The following is a 14,941-nucleotide window of genomic DNA, read 5'->3' on the forward strand; positions in this document are numbered from 1 at the left end:
TAGGTTTTTATTTTATTTTTTTGTTATGGTTTCTCTTATTTTATTTTTCCCATCGAAATGAACAAATGATATTTTACGTGAATCCAGATAAAAATCTGTGTGCTGTTTGGCGGGGACCCTTGTCCTTTATTGGGAGGAGGGTGCGCAAGTGGAGGACTTGAAGTTGGGGATGGGCACGCTCTTTTCGGTGGAAAGTTATGACGGGTCGTTATCCATCGACGAGCGTCGCGTGGAGCGCGGTGGGCGACGGCTAGGGTTCGCGTGGCGTGCCCAAAGCTCGCGCGAGTTCAACGGGTTGGCCACGGGAAAAGTCACGGCGCCCACGGGCCAGTTGCTAGGCCGTCCGTCTCGCGAGGCCCTTTGAAGACGCGTATGGGCCGGGCCTTGGATCTAGTGGGCCTTTTATCTACTTGTTACTTATAAGAAATTCGATTTCTATCTTTTTAATCAATCTAAAAATCAAATTGAAAAAAAGAACCTCAGTTCATCGTTTATAGGCGTTCCGTCACAATCTAAACCGACGCCACAACCAAAGAGATTGTCTCCATGTGTATCCCATTTTCAACTCTCTCTCTCTCTTGCTGGCATAACTATCCAAGAATACTTTTAATTCAGTTTCAAATTTCCGTAACATCTCATGGCAAAAATTTATGGACTATAAGTTTGTAACTTCATAGTGGAACTCGACGCCTCCACGATCAAAAGCATTATAAACAATTCCCTCCCTTCACATAATCTTCGAATCATTTTAAAAGATCCCTCTATATGTTCACTCTCTTTATTTTGCAAAGAATAAAAAAATTTAAAAAATATTTTCCTAAGAAGAATAACTTATATTGCTGGCAGAAAAGAATGAACATATTTTCATGGATAATGAAAAAATTTCTAATAAAAAATTTCAATTGACTAATTATTTCAAACAATATAAATCATTATTTTAAAAATAAAAATTCCAATCATTTGGTTTTTGCAAATGTAATGGTAGATAATTATTTTCCTAAAAAATCCGGGTTCCTAAAGAATCCGGGTTGTTGCAGTCTATCCTACCTATAGACAGCGGATGCCTCAAATCAGTTAAACGTCATCCGAGAATAACAGAGACCTAACAAAAAGAAGAAATAGCCGAACAATTGATAAAAGGAACGAAAATATGATCAAATACCTATAAAACCATGCGGCCAAAACGAGTTCAAAAGACCAATCTCAATGGTACGCACAGACCTACTACCTGAATGTGCTCTCCCCTCTCGTTGACATTGAATCAACCCAAAAAGCCCAATAAAACCTCAAATACTAATTAAAGTCGCAGAGACAAGATTAATTCTTTGAAAAAAGGAAGCAAGGCGCTAGATGGGGAAGAACAATGGGAAGAACGCCGCGCCATTGCGCATACATCAGCACGAACTTCTGATGGATGCTTAATCTTCTCCACGGGCACAGATATACACTTCACTCATCGCGGGGGAGGAGGCGGTGGGGGCATGTGAGTTTTCGCGAACCCAACCCAGGCAACAATGCCGACAGCAAGGATGATCCAGCCAAATATGTCATACTTGAGATCACTGGTCTTCTTTTTCTTTGATCCCTGAAAGAAGACAGAAGCAAACCAGTCATGCATCCCCAACGAAGATGTATGTGCGACTCCATATAAACACGCAGTTTCCTGTGCGAGAGTGCGCACCATTTGGTGTATGTGCAACCATTTGGTTGGACATATCACGCGCCACCATTGCTATCACTGCGACACAAACACACCCCTCCCCACCCCCCACCCCACACACCCGAAAAGAAAATAAAAAATAAAATAAAATAAAGACTATATCTCTGATTGCACGATGGAGTATAACAAATATTAAAACGGCAAAAGGTCAAGCACAAACAAGCAAAGGACTAGAATACATAATATGAGAGATTGAGGAGAATGACCTTCATGCCACCAGAAGAAGACGAAGGCCCAGCAGCTGCAACCTCTTGTGCTATTCCCCCAGACTTGTGGATCTCCTTGTGTATCTCCGGGGCCTAAGCATAACAACAGACGAGAATTTCTAAAGCTAAAAATCTCCATCAGGGAAGAATTGACTGCACAGACACCCTACTTTCAAGTAAAATGAACAAATCCTTGACAACAAGAAACTAAAAGATTGTTTCTCCCCCAACCGGATTGAGGTCGCAGAAAAAGTAAGGAGATTTCATAAATCCCCAACAGGCTATAAGCCCCACTTGCATGTGAAAAGAAAATTGCACGCAGGCACACATGCTGGTAAATCCACAGCACCAGCACCATGGGTGCATATGTGCATGATTATAAAAGCTTCCCAAGAAGTAAAGTGACCGTACAAAAGATTCGTTCAAGGTACCTTAGCAGCCACTTCCAGAGACTTGGCATACAGCTCATTGCCAGGATCCTGAAAAGCGTGATAACAGCATAGTCAAATATCTACATCTGACTATCGAACCGAAGGCATGGAATTTGTCAAGGCTTCAATTCAAATCACCTCAGCGACAGCCTGCTCAAAATAGCCAGTTGCCTTATCAAAGGAAACCTTAGCCTCATCTTGGTCCGGAGTCAAAAATGCATGGGAAGTGTGAGCATTCCCAAGACACCAAAGAGTATCATGCTTGGCAGTGTTCACCTGGAGTGCCTCCTCAAGTTTCAAAATAGCCTCTGAATGATCAAACTATCAGCTAAGAGTGCAAAGCTCAACAATCAAATCCAATAAAACACATACTGCACAGTGTTAACTGAAAGAAAATAACCACAATAAACAGAATATGTTCATATTCTATGCAAATGCACTAGGGGATCGGTAATATGGTTGATGTGATCCGAACATTAAGGAAAGACCCAATTGTCGCAAATTTGTTCTTTCTCACCAAGGAAATAGCTTCGACTGATGCCTTGAAAATTGCTTGAACATAAGGCAAAACCAAAATTCTTCACCGGTCGAGGAAATAAAGATGTTCATGAAGGGTGCAAAGGAGACTTTGAGGTCTTCAAAATGAATAAGTGCACATTTCAAGCTCAAGCTATGAATTCACGTCGATTCATGTCATCTTAGAACTTCATTATTATTATTATTATTACTATTTAACCAATTGTGATGGCGAATCTGCACCACTCCATCTCTTCTTCTCATTTACTACCACAAACGCGCCGAAGGCACCGACAGTCCTAGTCAGGAGGAGCTTGCTTGAAAAGGAAAACAACAACTACAAGTACGAGATTTTCGATACAACTCACATTCGTGATCGACGAAATGGGACCATACTCATCAGGGGGCAACAAAAGGAAATAAATTCAGAAAGGCCAATTTCGCTTCAGCACTAACAACAGGCGATCGGGGGCAACGCGCAGAAAATGGAAAATATAATTTTTTTTTTTTAAAAAAGGAATAAAACCTTGGATCATTTTTTTGGAATCCGGCACGCTCTGGAACTGAGACAGCTCCAGCAAGGCTCCTCCCCACCTCGTCAGGTTCTGCACAGCGAGGGACAACATTTAAAAAAAAAAAAAAAAAAAAAGCACCATTCAAACACAGCGCGAAGAACAAATTCGGAATCTCAAATCCCACAGTTGAATCATCTTCCAGGAATTGAAATTAACAGACCCGCACGAAAGCATCGAGCCTACTAAGAGCCACGAGCAATCGAGCAATCGAACGAAGAACAACAACCAGATAGACTGCGGAGGGAAAGCGAATGATGAGAGAGTTCACTGACGTCGGCATCGAGGGGGTTCTTGGCGTAGGTGGCCTCGGCGGTCTTGCGGGCGTGCTCGAAGAAGAGGATGCGATCGAAGTCGTTCTGCATATCCATGGCCGGAGATCAGAAGCTCGCTTCCCCCTCTCGCTCTCGCTCGCTCGCTCGCTCGGGTTCAGGCGGAGGGGAGGAGGAGGAGGAGGAGGACGGAAAAATGGGGCGGAGAAAGAGACGGTGATTTTCCGCACGGTTTTGCTAATGAGCCCTAAGGAAGGAGAGAGAAGGGAAGACCTCTCGGTCTGCGGCGAAGCTGTTCTGTAGTTTAATGTGCATTTTCGTAATTACGAGTTCTTTTTCTTTATCTTTATTTTTCCCTTTTCTTTTGGGGAAAAAGACGGGTGTGGCCTGGGCCGTGCGTTGGGCCGAGGCCGGTCCGGGCTTCGCGGGGGACGATCGACCGCGACGCCACGAATCGGTTCGTGGGGGATCGTGGACGCGGAGCCGCCGGGCGGTTTTCGAGCGGTTCCGGTCGTGGCCACGTCTCCCGAATTGGGAATTTCAGAGAAAAATCGGAATTCATGATAAGCATGCTTGATGACGACCCAGTAGGATCAGACCCACCATTTTTTATTATCATGATTCGATTCTAGCAAATGTGTTAAGCCCACTGAATAAATTGCTCGCAAAAAAGCACCATATTGATTCAAATCGATGTTAGGAAAACTTCTCGAGATTTGATGACTAACAGAACTGAGTTTCTTGAAATATTAGGGTCGAACTCATCGTTAAAAACATTTGCTCCATTTGAGAATATAAGAAGCCACGGCAACTATAAGTTTCGAGCTCAAACGGCCATCACCACGAATTTCAAGCTTTGAACTCAAGCAACCACGGCGGCGGTCAAGAGCGTTGAGCTCGGGCTCAAGGGTCTATGGCAATTGCGAATTTTAAGAAAAAAAGCTCCAGTTGGCATGGCGTCAGTGATGAAAAGCACTTGTAACCGATCAGCTTCACTCCTATCGCAATAAATTTTTATGGTCATTGATCTTGCGGCTAAAGCGTTGCGTTGCGATACGTCTTCTTCATGGGCTCCCCTCTTTCTCAATGAATCATTTGTTTTCAATTTTCACGTTAACTTATGGCGCCGGCCGAATCATAACATCACACGCACGTATACGCCAAGACATACATATTAGAAATCTGACGGTTCATGTCAGCAAAAAATTGACCTTTGAAAAGGACAAAAAAAAGGAGGACTATTGTGGAAAATTTTAAAACGTAGGGGGCGATTTTGAATTTCCGACAAAAGTGAAAGGACCGCTAATGACATTAGCCCAAAAGTACGCTCAGAACCCAGCTAGCATACGGTGCAAGTACAAAGAGCAACTAAAGTTTAATGGAATTTGCAATCGAAGTCACCAATTTCCATCAACCGGAACAACTCCCTACTCCTTGAAGCACAGTCGAAACTGGCGGACTCACCAAGCTCGATTCGCTTCTTTACCTCTTTCATCCCAAGTCTTTTGTCGAAGGAGAATGACAGATAGAAGATAAGTTCAGACGCTGTGCGCAGACAAGTCGTCCCAGTAAATTACTGTCACTGGAAATCCCAACTCATTCACAAGGTCTAAATTTTTCCCTCTCTATATGGTCATACCCAGGACACATTGACATTATACAAAACACACATTGCTTTCTCTGTCCTTGAACCTACAATACCAGGATATTCGAGATAGCAAGTTGTTCTGTCCACCAAAAGAAATGTTCCCGTCCTCACTGCCCCATGCACTTCTGATCTGCAGTTACCGCCAATCCTGCCCTCAACAACTCGGTGCTTCAAATTGAGTTGGAGTTCCACACTCGGACAATGTGACATGCTGGCGCATCATATAACTGAATTGAGGAATGTACGAATTCTTTGCAGCAGATCAGCCTTCACAGGATCGGGTACAGAGGCTGCATTATACAGGCCAATGCCAAATATTGCTCAGATGGAACCCAAAAGGAGTTCAACAGAAGAGAGCATGGTCCTTGTATGAACTGGTGGATCACATACAAAATTTAGTAGACCAACATCTTTCAGCTGCTGCAACAAACCTCGTGAAAAGAACCTAATTCAATCATAAATTTCACCCAGTGGAAAGAAGCTACCATTTTCCTATCAGGTACCAACATCGAACAAGAGTGCAGGAATAAACTAAGCCTACCACATAGAAAATCACAGTGCCTCCACTGCCGCGGTACTAATCTAGTATGGAGTGCACACTCAAGACCAGTATACTAAAGCCAATGTCTGTCACTTTGCAAATTTCTGAACAGTAAAATTGTTTTTGCAGTCACGAGACAAATGATAAATATAACAGAACCCCAGAGTTCAGGGTAATGGAAATTCAGAGTCATGTCATCTTATCTCCGGGGCCACTCTAAGGAGAACTGATGAAGTAGAGAAAGAATGCTCACCTCTTCCCTTAGGTGTAATGACATGTACGAGATCATCCACAGTGACATTGTTTCTACCTTTCTTCTTTATAAAAGCCCTGTTAAATAAAATAAGCTTCTCATGGTATAATACCCCCATACTATTACGTATGACAAAAAATCTGAAAGATAAATATATACGGTGCACATGTATGTCCATGGGAGTACAAATAGATGCTTAACTTAACCAATTGAAGTTAGTAACAGAGAAAAAAAAGTTACTAGGAGAGAACATAAGACAACTGACAAGTGAAGCGGCAGTGCAACCGTTGTATTGCTAACTTCAATCCTTAGGGTTCCTATCAAGATCTATGTACTTGCTTGAACAACTTCTTTACAGCCAAGAAGTCATTAATCCACCGGCGTGTCTATCCTTCAGACATCTCATTCAATGAGAACTTTATAATGTATCATAATGCCATATTTTTGTCTACAAATATCAGTCAGTCCTCAATACTCAGTGCATCACAAAGGGACCCAGGAGACTAGTTTGCACGTAAGCATAATCAACGAGGGAGCAACATAAGTCATGAGAATCATTTAGGCACTCTCACTTCCAACCGCCAGGGATAACACAAACATTACATGTAGCCATCTCGGTTTTTGGAACTTGAGGTATGATTTTGCAAAGTTAAATTGATTACACAAGACGGGGCAACCATGAGAGAATATAATCGGTGTAACCATAGCAACCTGCAAAGCGCTTTCATTTCATCTTTCCAACCGCACTCAGTAAGCCTTTCCCTCAACAGCTCCATCAGACGTTCCTTCTCTCCGCTTTCTATCAGCTGTCACAAGGCGTACACATTTCTCAGTCAAAACAATGTAAAGAATCCGAAGCCACATCAGACGCCATTAACAAGAGCCAAAGACATACAAAAGAACTGCAGTTAAACTTAACGAACAAGTTCGGTGTAGATAGTCAAATTAAAGCAACACTATGCTGGAGACGTGCCAACTGACCCAACTCAAAATTCAGAATCCTGGGCCAGTCTAGCTACTTAAGAACCGCCAGAAAAGCAATCGACTTCACAAATTGAACTCAAAAAGCCAAGCAGCCCTACGTAGTCGCCATCAATTTCTGCATCGAGGACGCAAAGGTCGTTAATTGAGTCGAAGAACGGACCTTGATGTTGATAATCTCTTGGAGGGTCGGCTCCTTTTCCTCATCCTCAGCTGCATCTGGCGTCGGGGGGCGATTCACCGAATGCCTCCTATATTTTTCCAAACAGCACAGAGACCGAGAGAGAGAGAACGATTAATCGGAAGGAAAGGATCAGACACATTTCATGTCGAGAACGATTTAAGCTGAAACAAAGCAGAATCTGCTCAGAACTAACATCTTCGAAGTCGGCGCAGACGACGGAATTCGCCGGCACTGAATCTGAACAAAGCCGATAAAGTCTTCTTCGCTGGAGGAAGAGGAGGAGGAGGTGGAGAAAGACAGCGAAAGGAAAAAGAGAGGGGGTGGGGGTTGGAGCTCGGGTCCGGGCCGGGTCCGGGCCGGGCCTAAGAAGATAGGGCGGGCCTGGCCTGAGGTGGAGAAACGGCACGTGCTTGAAAAGTCAACCGTCGAAAACGAAGTGGCGCCAAACGGTCGCCATGAGTACGGCCTGTGGCCACAAGCGTGCGAACGCCTCCCAAACGAAACGAGAAGCGTAGCGAAATCCGAACTCGCGAACGAAGCCAAAAAAAATATCAGCGACAAAAGCCAGGGGAGCATCGATGAAGCCGTCGCAGAAGCGCGACGACCGTCTCCGCCACTAAGCTCCCGCGCTCTCCCATCCGCCTCGCCCGCCCTTCCTCCATGGCCTCGGCCACGGCCACTCTCTCCTTCCTCGCTCTGCCGCAGAGGCCCCGCCCCCGGAGCAGCTCCGGCGGATCCCGGAACCCGAGCGTCCTCGGGCTGAGCTCGATCTCGATCGGGTCGGGTCCCGCCGCCGGGGGAAGGCGACGCGGGCTCAGGCTCTCCGTTTGCAGGGCCGCCGCGGTCGTGTTCCGCGACCTCGATGCCGACGATTTCAGGCACCCTCTCGACAAGCAGGTAGCGTTCGGAGTTCTCCTTTTGCTAGGCTGCGGAGGCTGTTGCGATCGTCTCTTGTTTACAGAGTTGTTACGGAGTTCTGAGCTTTGGTTAGGCCGAGACGAAACGGAAGTTGAGTTGAGAAAGTGTGAGGATTCTCGCTTGTTATGACGGGAAACCGAAGATTCTCGTTTGCGCCAGTGACTGCTAGTTCTCCTTCATTTAGTAGTTTTTCTCCTTATGTTGTCGAACATAGAAACATCCTTAACCATCAAGGAAATGGCAACTGGACCGAATTGTGCTACCTGAGAGACCCATGCGGAGTTAGACTTGTCATAGAGTATTGGTATCGATAGTACTTTGTGGCACCGTCTGATTCCTTCTTCCGTAACGATTTTGATATGCAGAATACGCTGATATTGAGAGCAATTCCGGGACTAAACGATCTTGGGAGGGCTCTACTAGGTGAGTTGATACATTAGCCAGACCTAGTCTCGTCAAATCAGCTGGTTTTATATAGGCAGTTCATGTCACTTTCTTGGTAGATCCTGTTTTTCATTCGCACGCTGTACTTCTACTCCATGCTCCACACTGTTGGTCGATTTTGTGTTGAACATCCTTGTAATTTGTCTCATACAAAACTTTCCCTGACTCTGCGATTGCAGGAAATGTAACAGAGCAAGTTATGCTTCTTGAGAATATTGGGACATCAGTTCTTGTTTCCAAGAATCAGGTCATATTATAATCATCTGTTATTTTAACTGTTTGGCTTGGCTTAACTCCATATATATCTGCGTATGAAATGAACTTATGTTTGTCTACCCTTTGCAATTTTAGTCCACAATACATGACGGGTCCACTGAAAGGAAGAATTTTAATGATCCATGCCACCTAAATGATCTCGTAGCTTTTCTGTCTGGGCTACTGTTGACCTTTGCTTGTCTGATTTCAATAATCATCACATTTTTTTTAGACCAGTTTGTGTTGTTCACGCAGTTAAATCTCAATGAAGGATCTCAAGCTTTTCAATTAGGCACTTCAGTCACAGAAAAGTAGCGTGTATTTGGGATAATTACTGGTATTCCATAGTCATAGTCACTTCTATGTGACAAAATCACCCAACTGACAATAGCTTTCCCATGAATAAGAGTTTGCAATAGGTTGTAATGTCATGTACTCCCCCATTTTAGCCGTTCCTTTTGGATGCTCCTTAGTGCCCTCATGACTCAATTTGCAGGGAGTTAACTAATTGCAATATACATGTATTTCACAGAATTCTTTATCCTTCCTCAGGTAGTTAGTTTAATACTAATGAATGTTATATGTCTGAGGAATATAGGGGTAATTCAAAAGTTTCTATGTTACAGCTTTCTGATCTCCATGAATTGATGGTTGAGGCTGCGCGAATATTGAATATTGAAGCTCCAGATCTCTATATACGTCAAAGTCCAGTACCAAATGCATATACTTTGGCAATCGGTGGCAAAAAACCATTTGTAGTTGTTCATACCAGCCTTGTGGAGCTTCTAACACGAAAAGAGTTGCAGGTATCTGCTTGTCCAACCAGTATTTGTATTCTTGCTAAATGTTTTTTGAACTTAGGTTCAGTGCTTTCTGTTGGTAGACATGGATTATTCATTAACCTTTTAATTGTATGGTATCCTTTCTGCCAATACTTAATCATGCAGTTGAAAAGATGTGGATCATAAATTTCAACGAGTTCCACTCCAATTTTTTGTGGTTTAAGCATGATTGGATTCAGTTGCTGGCATTTTATTAACTAGCACTGTTTATTGTAAGAATAGGCCGTTTTGGCTCATGAGTTGGGTCATCTGAAATGCGACCATGGTGTGTGGCTCACATTTGCAAATATTCTCACCCTTGGAGCCTATTCTGTACCTGGTAGGTATTTGGTACTTCAGTACTTGAGCATTTCTATTACTTAATAGCCTTGATCCAAATAAACTTTAGATATGATATTGAAAGGATGTCAGGTTTTTCTTCAAATGCTGACCAGTTGTATGGAAGCTATCAAATGTTTGATGGCTAAGCAATGTATGGTTGGTAACTACAGGAACTGGCTAGAATTACTTAATAGCTTGCGGTGCGATCTTGAAATAGTCTTAGGCTTGCACAATATGTCATGGTGATTATTCTAACTACACGCAGAGAAGAAAAAAGGAAAAAAATAAACAGACTTCCCCTTATAATAAATCTAGTTTGCAGCAATTTTCCTTTACATAGCCATCTTCCTGAAAGTTAGAGTTCCAATAATTCTAAAGGCACTGCAATCTGTGGTCGCAATCTACTTTCTGCTGTTACTTGACATGATTCTCAGGTTGACCATTCAGGCATCCTCATAAATCATTTTTGGCAGGACTTGGCGGATTAATAGCTCAAAGACTAGAAGAACAGTTATTTAGATGGCTTCGAGCAGCAGAGCTAACTTGTGACCGTGCTGCACTTCTCGTTGCCCAAGACCCCAAGGTATAGGTCTCAATTCCTCAGAGCTTACATAGTATTAATCATCTCTAAAAGGATAAGATTTTAATGATGCTAATTGACGTTTGTACAAGAGGTTGTCATTTCTGTTCTGATGAAACTAGCCGGTGGAATCCCATCTTTGGCTGATCAATTAAACGTGGATGCCTTTTTAGAGCAAGCTCGTTCTTATGAAAAAGCAGCTTCAAGCCCTGTGGGGTGGTATATAAGGTGAGAAATGGTGTAAGCTAATTTTTCCCAACTGGACTATGAACTTGCTTACAATATATACTCTGGTCATTCCTGTCCAGAAATGCTCAAACAAGGCAACTTTCACATCCTCTGCCGGTTCTACGGGCCCGCGAGATTGATGAATGGTCCAAAGTCAGGATTACCAAGCCCTTCTGAGACGTGCTGCACAGATCAATTCACTGCAAAACGTATAGAAGTCTCCAGTGCTACGGAAAAGGTTTCTAAAGTAGCTTAAGCAGGTTAGCTCATGACTTGCCCCCTGTCTTTTGAAACCTTCTGCATGCACAAATCCTTTAATCACATAAAAAATCATCTCCGATCTCCAGTTTCACAGTTTTATGAGGCTTTTAGGTTGGCTACAGTTCCATTTACCGTTCCAAATGGAACAGCAAGATGGTTTCACTTGCTGCAGAAGCTCAAGTTGTGCTTTTATTAACTGTACATGGCAAATGCCAGCAATAGCATGCCGTGTTTTCTGCTTTTCCACTCCGGTAGGAATTAGAAAAAACCTGCTGGAGAATTTTGTAAAATGGCCTTACCAAATGAGAATTCACAAGAACATCTGTTTACCTGAAAATTGCCCCTACCATGTTAACTCTTTCTCTCTAATCAAAACTGTAAGGTACTTTCAGGATCTGTCTGTATTTATACATATCATCTGGAAAAGAAGTTTTATTAATTGAATGTGGCAGATAGAAGGTAACAGAGGAGGCATCTAAAGAAGCTCTCTGCTGCCTTGGAATTCAACATCTGCTATGGCTTCAGATCCTCTGGAAAATGTGGTGTAGAATTCTCAGAAGCCTGATTAAAATCTTGTACAAACTGCAGAGTATGTAATAGGATATAGAATACAGTCAAAAGAATGACCGTCTGATAAAGAAATCTTGTAATACATTTGGTTGGACACAGGTCAGCTTCAGTGATGCACTGTTTATACAGAATTCTACAATTGGAGTTGAGCCTGAGGTGTATGTTTTATTATGGATGCCGGCCATAATTTTTCCTTTATCTTTGTCAAACACAGATTGTCTCATCATAGTCAAATTTTTACTTATGGTCAATACTGAACGTTCCTCAGTTTATTTGCAGTGTATAGCTGAATGTCACCAAACAACTTTGATATCTTTCCAGTTTTGTATCTCTTTTAGCGTACAGGCGCTTAGTTTTTCTGGCCCAGCTGAGTAAATTTCATCCTATACAAGCAAATGGTGGTTAAACATACACGTCAGGTTGTAATATATCAATATCAAAACCATTGAAGAATGAGAAAATTTCTCGCAAAATGTCATCAGTCGAAAAACAAAAAATCCCCAGAAACATCTCAATGAAAAAAAATTCTAACGCCTGCCCAAGATAATGTCATTTACCGAAGAGCACGTTCAAGGTCAGATCCATCGCTCGTTGTTCATCACATAAGCGACAAGTAAAAGCAGAGATGGCAGACTCCACTGGATTGCCAATTTGAGGCCAAGCGAAGTTCGCACAACAACATCATCGACCACCGGTCCGCAAAACACATCATCTTTGGTCTGGCTACTCGTATAGCTTACGAAGCTGATCGGTGTCGTGCCAGTATCCGAATCGGCCTTGAACTTGAAAGAGAACTTCTGCGCCGAGCCTGTACCCTTGCTCTGAATCGTATAGTTTTGAAGGACCGATCCTGCTTGCGCCCTGACTTCGAAATCGGCAATGCAGGAGTCGTTCCCGTCCCCGAGCATGAACTCCAATGTGTATGAAGAATCCTTTGTTAGTTGAGCGGCCGTTTGTATGCCGGATGAATTTCCCGAGACGATTTCTACCGCAGCATTTCCTTGAGGAACAAAGAAGTGTTTGGCGTCGATGTACTTGACGGTTCCGAGGATAGACCATTGTCTCAACGGCGATTGAACAGGGCTCTGCGCCGCTTGTAGCAGAACTCCCTCGGCAGAGTCTGCCAAGAACTCCGGGCCGAACTCGAATCCACCGTTTACCAATTCATTATCTGCGGAAACACCAGCAAGTTAGAAAACAAAGAACTCAGCGAAACCTCCAAAAACGAAGATCAGTTCGGTATTACAGCAAGATCTCTTCTGTATGTACCATTTGCTTTGACGAGACTCGAAATGCTCTTCAGCAGGATCGAGTCAACGATCGGCCAGCACGTCGCATTGGCGTCGGACTCTGTCGTTTCGCTTGCGATCACCAGATCGATCGCCTCCCCGTCTCCCCAGCTCCCCAGGAACTGGCCGTACACGGCCCGCTGCCCCGCCGGAAACACCCCCTGACTGTCCGGCGCCGAGATCACGACACTGCCGTTGCTCAAGCAGTTCGCGCCGCCGGGCGAGGCGACCGCGAAGGTGAGCAAGTAGTCCGCGGAGTCGGTGGCGGAGGCCGCGAAAGTCTGGTTGATCCTGCCATCCTGGCCCAGCTGGACGGCGTGGCCGCCGCCGCTCTCCGTCAGGTAGTAGACCTGGCCACCGAACGACCAGCCGGGGAGCGTGTTGTTTTCCCCGAGGAGGAACGGCGCAGTGGAGTTCGCCGGCGAGCCGGGCGGCGGCGTTTCGAAGTCGGGGTTCTGGAGAACACCAGCTGGAGACAGCGTTGACCAGAGAAATGGAAAATCAGTCGAAGGGCACAAAGGATGGAACGTAAAAGTTTCTTCTTTTTGTCTTTTCGATGATGAGAAGATGAAACGTGTCTTACCCGCTGATGCAAATCCGAGCAGAAGAAACTGGAGAACGAGTGCTGATGCCATCTCCATTGCGATCGATCCTGCAGCAAGCAACACGAGCTGTGACAAACATCACCATCAAGCTGTCGACTTCATGTTGCCGGTTAAAAAAAAAAAACTTTTTTAAGAAAAAGAAAAAAAATAATGTCTGTAGATGAAATTATTTTATGCCATGCATTCTTTCTGGGTCAGGCTAGACTTACTGTATTTAATTAGAAAGCGTTGACTCTGTGCCCCGCCGTTCACGTGGATGACAAGCTTTGACTTGGGTGGCGACGGGGCCCTCGATTCGGATGGCGTCCACGCGCCACCGCCAGTAGAAGCGGAGGACGACGTGGTCCAGTTCACGCGCGCGGTGGTTTCGGCTCCTCGTCTGCCACCGCGATGGCGTCTTCCTTCCCATCCCACGAAGGTTCTTCCAGACTCCCTCTTACGTATGTAATGCCAAGCGAGCAAGACTTTTCAAATTATTGCTATAATAATAATAATAAGATAAATATTACGAAAAACTCCAAAAAATATATTTGTAATAAATTTATCTCAAATTAATTTTTAACCACAAAAAATGAAAACTAATATTCTAAACTAATTTTTTGATCCAAAAAAATCAAATACCGGTACATTTATAATAAATTTATCATAAACTAATTTTTAATCACCAAAAATATCAAACCAATACATTTGTAATAAATATATCATCCGCTAAATCAAATTAATACCACAAAATATCATAAAATTAGTACAAAGGTCACAAATGAAAGGTAAACTCAAAACGATATACCCGTTAACTGTCACATGTTATCTAATTCAACAATTTAATGATAAAATTTAATGAAAATTAATTAAAGGTAAATTTATTACGGGTGTACTAATTTGGGATTTAGTTTTGGATAAATTTTAAAGGTAAACATGGTTTTAAGGTGGAACCTGTAACCGAAGAACCGGCTCCAGTTCCAATCCAAAATTCCAATATATGTATAGTAAATTCCAAGTTCAAAAAATTGGAAAACTTGTTTCAATGAGTAAGTTCTGTTATGAAATACATGAATGAATATTCATTATATTCATCTTATCCAATGTACTTATTATGGTACATTTGTATCAAATGTTCTAAGTACATATCCCTATACAATGAACGTTCATCTCCCTTATCTTGTACATGTATCATTCGAGACATGGATATTAATGATAAGTACATTCTTGTTCTCCTATAAATAGGAGTTTAGTTTTGATGTACAACACACAATCAAACAAAAACACGACAGTGAGATACTAGAAATAAAGCTCTCTCATCTTGC

General features: G+C 43.2%; 4 protein-coding genes across 5 annotated transcripts; 1 reads left to right on the forward strand and 3 right to left on the reverse strand.

Moving 5' to 3' along the window:
- Positions 1–1,130: 1,130 nt before the first annotated feature.
- LOC104419139 (mitochondrial import receptor subunit TOM20) lies at positions 1,131–4,012 on the reverse strand. The gene is made up of 6 exons (XM_010030696.3): positions 3,721–4,012; positions 3,400–3,478; positions 2,496–2,665; positions 2,358–2,405; positions 1,927–2,019; positions 1,131–1,585 (listed from the first exon to the last, which is right to left on the reverse strand). Exons 1-6 carry the CDS (start codon positions 3,814–3,816, stop codon positions 1,454–1,456), a joined length of 618 nt encoding a protein of 205 aa, XP_010028998.1. The 5' UTR covers positions 3,817–4,012; the 3' UTR covers positions 1,131–1,453.
- A 1,089-nt stretch (positions 4,013–5,101) lies between these two features.
- LOC104419141 (transcription and mRNA export factor ENY2) lies at positions 5,102–7,644 on the reverse strand. The gene is made up of 5 exons (XM_010030700.3): positions 7,518–7,644; positions 7,304–7,391; positions 6,871–6,965; positions 6,160–6,236; positions 5,102–5,655 (listed from the first exon to the last, which is right to left on the reverse strand). Coding segments are annotated over exons 1-5 (333 nt in total). The 5' UTR covers positions 7,520–7,644; the 3' UTR covers positions 5,102–5,584.
- A 187-nt stretch (positions 7,645–7,831) lies between these two features.
- On the forward strand, positions 7,832–11,941 carry LOC104419140 (protease HtpX homolog). 2 transcript variants are annotated; one of them, XM_010030699.3, is made up of 9 exons: positions 7,832–8,221; positions 8,608–8,665; positions 8,866–8,933; positions 9,568–9,747; positions 10,006–10,102; positions 10,578–10,687; positions 10,779–10,912; positions 10,993–11,172; positions 11,630–11,941. In XM_010030699.3, the coding sequence occupies exons 1-8, from the start codon at positions 7,985–7,987 to the stop codon at positions 11,087–11,089; spliced, it is 981 nt and encodes a 326-aa protein (XP_010029001.2). In that variant the 5' UTR covers positions 7,832–7,984; the 3' UTR covers positions 11,090–11,172; positions 11,630–11,941. The 2 variants fall into 2 exon arrangements, with proteins under 2 accessions (XP_010029001.2, XP_010029000.2); XM_010030698.3 differs by having other exon boundaries at positions 7,833–8,221; positions 11,626–11,941.
- Positions 11,942–12,017: 76 nt separating this feature from the next.
- LOC104419142 lies at positions 12,018–13,692 on the reverse strand. Its single transcript, XM_010030701.3, has 3 exons — positions 13,616–13,692; positions 13,013–13,501; positions 12,018–12,914 (listed from the first exon to the last, which is right to left on the reverse strand). The coding sequence occupies exons 1-3, from the start codon at positions 13,671–13,673 to the stop codon at positions 12,319–12,321; spliced, it is 1,143 nt and encodes a 380-aa protein (XP_010029003.2). The 5' UTR covers positions 13,674–13,692; the 3' UTR covers positions 12,018–12,318.
- Positions 13,693–14,941: the final 1,249 nt, after the last annotated feature.

This window comes from Eucalyptus grandis, chromosome 9 (assembly GCF_016545825.1).
Source record: "Eucalyptus grandis isolate ANBG69807.140 chromosome 9, ASM1654582v1, whole genome shotgun sequence".
In the NCBI taxonomy this organism is placed as follows: domain Eukaryota; kingdom Viridiplantae; phylum Streptophyta; class Magnoliopsida; order Myrtales; family Myrtaceae; genus Eucalyptus; species Eucalyptus grandis.